At 40.7% G+C, this 4,386-nt stretch overlaps 1 protein-coding gene across 1 annotated transcript; it reads left to right on the forward strand.

Annotated features, from left to right (window-relative positions):
• On the forward strand, window positions 1–1,280 carry BDB00DRAFT_759551 (uncharacterized protein; the record flags this gene model as incomplete). Its single annotated transcript, XM_053119133.1, has 4 exons — window positions 1–317; window positions 399–552; window positions 677–891; window positions 980–1,280. The coding sequence occupies 4 exons, from the start codon at window positions 1–3 to the stop codon at window positions 1,278–1,280; spliced, it is 987 nt and encodes a 328-aa protein (XP_052982152.1).
• Between the last annotated feature and the right edge of the window lie 3,106 nt (window positions 1,281–4,386).

The following is a 4,386-nucleotide window of genomic DNA, read 5'->3' on the forward strand; positions in this document are numbered from 1 at the left end:
ATGATCGAAAAAGAGTTTAAAAGAAAGCACATCAACAACACCGAAAGTAGCAATAATAAATCTACTCCAAATCCAAGTCCTTCAAAAAAAAAATCTCCCAATAGCACAAAAAAGACCAATACCAGTTATCTCAACCTTGGGATAACTGAAGAAGAAAAAACAAGCGTGCAAGCGTTATTCGACGAAATGGACCAAAATAGACTTTGGATTCTGGAAGCAACAAAACGTGCAGCAGCAAGTCAAGAGGCGGAAACCGATCAAGTAATATCAGTTGAAGAAAAGATGCTGCAATTTGCTTTAAATTGTAATTTTCGGCAGTAAGTAGAAGCAGAAAAAAGGCAGTGTGTTTTTGCTATAAAGCTGTGATGGACTGATTTGGTACCTTTATCTAAAGTTAGTCCGAGCCAGTGGTTTATTCTTGACTTAAGTGATGAACATTGGGAAGATGTGTTCACCAAAGAGGAGTTAAAAGAACTTCAGGAAACTGGTGATGAAGTACTCACACCTGTCGATGACGCTATCGAAGGAAAATTGGATGAACTTAATGAATTGGTAAGTTTAAAAATCTAGTGGCAGTCTTTTCTCTCTTTTTTCTTCTCTCTCTAGATTACGACGGTTTCTTTTTTTCTTTTTCTTTTTCAAACGATTCCATTTCTATTGGCTATTCTGTTCATAGAATACTGCCGAGGATGCTTATAGCTACTCCCGAACCATTGAGCATGACCCAAAGAAACAGCCGTGGTTAGCTTGGTTTGCAATGACGTTGGTGAAAACGGCCTATCCATTCATCCATGATGTGGACATAAGCACATATCTGGAATCAGACAAACAGTATCTGTCATGGGGATTCCTTAACGATATTTTTATTGGATCGAATATCGCCGCACAAGGGTAATAATATTTAATGGTAAATAGGGACAGTCATCGTAGGTCGTATACTAAGTACATTGGCATGGATTCTTTGTTTGGGGGGTTATAGGAAAGAAAAAACGAGCAAAACTAACGCAACACAAACCAACAACAAGCGAACACTGTCTGCAACTGAAGAAGTAAAACGCAAAGCAATCGGTCGGCGCATGGACTGTATATATACTGGTAGCTTAAAGGAGCTTGGGTGTATGGAAGTAGGATCAGTGGCTGATCAAACGGAAGAGTTCAAGGATGCACGTATGAAGATGCCAGTTGTCATGAAGGACATGCTGCGTGAAATTGTGGAAAGAGCACCAAATCTTGTACGACGTGTGCACATGATAGGATATATGATTATTGGTAAGCAATAATTCTGGTTGGGGTAGGGGTATTATCATGTCAACCTGTTACTGAATTATAGCTAAATTTAGGTCAACAAGTATCTATGCTTGACATGGATTCGCCCAAGGGCTATGTGTCTCGAGTCCGTCACACAGTGCCAATCGAATATCCAAGTTGTACAAAAGACTATGTTGCACGAATCGGCCCATTGATTGAATTGGCATCAATATTAAAGAAGAAGATGGTAACCACCCTCGAAATATACCAAACAGCTCGAATTCCATTGAAAGTTGCCAAACATGGCTCCTTTGTTTTACCACCCAACCCATTTTTACCATTCGCATCATCTACAACAACTACTACCGCAACAACATCAGAATCAAATTCAAAAGATCGGTCATCATCATCACTCGCATCTAAACGATCCAAAATCCATCAATAAAATCATTTCATAAATATCAACAACGAATATACTTAGCAGATATACAGCATCATTATTTGAATATCGAATATTCTTTACTACAATAACAGACTACCTTACGGAAAAAAAAACATGGTTATTCAAAATTTGGCATAAACAACATACATACACAACATCATTATTTGAATCTTAGGCATTTTGTACATTTATGATACACTACATTGGCTATTGTTTCATATCATTATCAACATTGATGTTTTCTGGGGGTTCGCCCAGACCCCGAAGGGGGGGGGGTTTTCCCCCCACACCCCTTTTCTAAACCCGAAACTGCTCGCTTCGCGAGCTTATTGATTGCTATGACTACATATAACCCTAAACGTTAGCATTATTGCTATGACACGAAACCCTACTACACATTGGTTTGTCAAATTTGAAAGGGACGACAGAGGAACTTTTGACTGGTATTTTCACTGTTAATATGAAGATAACTTACATATTTGTTGCTATCGACAGCTCTTACATGTTTTTGTAGATTCATTAATGTGTACGCTTTCATTTGAACATCGTAGTATTAAGTTATTGCTGCTTGTCGTAATTAGCTGAAAGATGACGGCACCATTGAGTTGACACGCACGCAGTTCTATATCTTATCGATTCGCATCAGATCTACTTACAAAAATACCATGAAAAGGTGAGAATATTTTATTGTACGTTAATTGATGATAAGTTAAATTAAGAGAATAGAAGCAAAAAGAAAAAGAGCAGAAAAGGGCTTTAAGGTAATGGAGGTGGAGGAGATGCGGTGATTGTTGTTGTGGGAGAGGTTGGTGGTGAATTTTCGGCTTGCTCAGGAACAGAGGCCGGCGGATGCAAGAGAACTTTTTGGTAGACGATGTTGGTGGTTTGTGGTGGTCCAGACCCCGACATATCGATGGCAACGTGAAGATTGTTACGGTCAGTCGCCCTAGATAGCGCAACATATAGTTGGCCATGAGCGAAGACATCTTCTGCAAGGCGGACACCGACATATTGCAGGGTTTGCTCTTGCGCTTTGTGGATGGTCATAGTAAGGCAGGGCGGACAGGGAATTGGCGGCGGCAGAAGATAGGGATAATCTCCTTCCATTGTACACATATTGATACGTGGAAGGAAAAATTCCGGACCACGATGCCCTTGGTTAATTCTTTTCACGTCAATACACCGATCAAGAAGCCTTGTCAAGAAAAGTTTGGTTCCATTGCATAGGCCGGCGTCGGGATCAAAGTTGCGCATGAGCACTATAGGCATGCCAGGCTTGAGCTGCAACGTATGGCTAGGTATGCCATTAGCGCTGAGATTGTTCAAAAACTCGACGGGATAGTTGACTACTGCTGCTTCTGGCTCATCAGCGTCTATGATACGGTCATTGGCAGCATAATTGCGCCCTTCACCTGGAAAAACACCATAGGCAGCCTCGTTAATCACATCGACGTGGACGTTTTTGGCTGCCACTATGGCGCGAGCGTTGAAATCTTCAGGTTGCGGCTGTGGATTGCGGATGTTGGGATATTATGCCGTCTATAAGACCCATGGTGTCTGCTGCATCCATACGCCATTCCTGAGGAATTTCTATGCTTTCTGTATAAGGAGCACGTCCATCGCCAATGGCAAGAAGTGTCTCAGCAAATGCGGCAGCAGCAGGACCGGCCACCTGCTTAAGGCGTTTACGAAAATTCACGCAGACAAATAACGGGCAAATATGTATCCGAATTGAAAAACGTAACATTCAAGTCGACGAGAGCTCGGATACATATTTAGCCGAGAAGAATATGAGCAGTCATCGTTTCTTTCGGTTACTTTTTTGCTTATTAGCACTTACCAATAGATCGCTCAATCTAATATACTATGCGACAACCGACGTAAAAACTAAAAGCAATCCTAAAAGACATGTGTATATAAAAGAAGTAGAACAATATAATTTAAAACAGAATTTATCAAAAGAAAAAAGAAGGAACAGATAAGAAGAAAGAAGAAGTATATGTATGAGAGAGAGAAAGGAAAACAGGAAAGAAAGCTAAGCATGTCCACACATTCATTTGCTGGACCATGGTGGTTGCTGTATTGTACGCGTTGAGTGCGTTCTGTCAAAGTATTGTTTAGATATCGATCAGGATCGTGCTGTTGAGCTTCATAGCGCCCCAACTGAAGTGGCCGAAGACTTTCCCTGTATTCTTCGTCTAACTGCAGCAGATTCTCTTCCCGTAGACGGATTTGTGCGCGTAGTTCGCAGATGGCTGCCTCATCCTCACGGTCGAGCCGTCGAAGCAAACGCATGCGGTTTTCCATACGGATTTGCGCTGCTTCGTTATCAATGATCACTGTGGGAAAAATTTTGGTTAAATCTGGTTGGTTTTTTGGGGGTAAATAACCAGAATTAACCAGAACCAGAATTGACCAGTAATCACCAGCAGAACCATAAATAACCAGATTCCACCAGCAAAACCCAGGAACATGAACAGCCAGATTTCACCAGCAAAAACCAGGAACACGAACAAGCAGAATCCATCAGAAAGAAATAAACCATAAAAAACCAGATAGCATCAGAATACAAATAACCATATATTACCAGATTTCATCAAAATAAAAGAAACCAAGAACAACCAGGAAATGCTATTTTACTTCTGAGCGGTATTATGATAGTGTAACCATTCATTTCTAGTTAATTTTGTTCATAT

The sequence above is a fragment of the Zychaea mexicana genome, assembly GCF_025766255.1.
Source record: "Zychaea mexicana strain RSA 1403 chromosome Unknown BDB00scaffold_18, whole genome shotgun sequence".
Classification (NCBI taxonomy): Eukaryota; Fungi; Mucoromycota; class Mucoromycetes; order Mucorales; family Lichtheimiaceae; genus Zychaea; species Zychaea mexicana.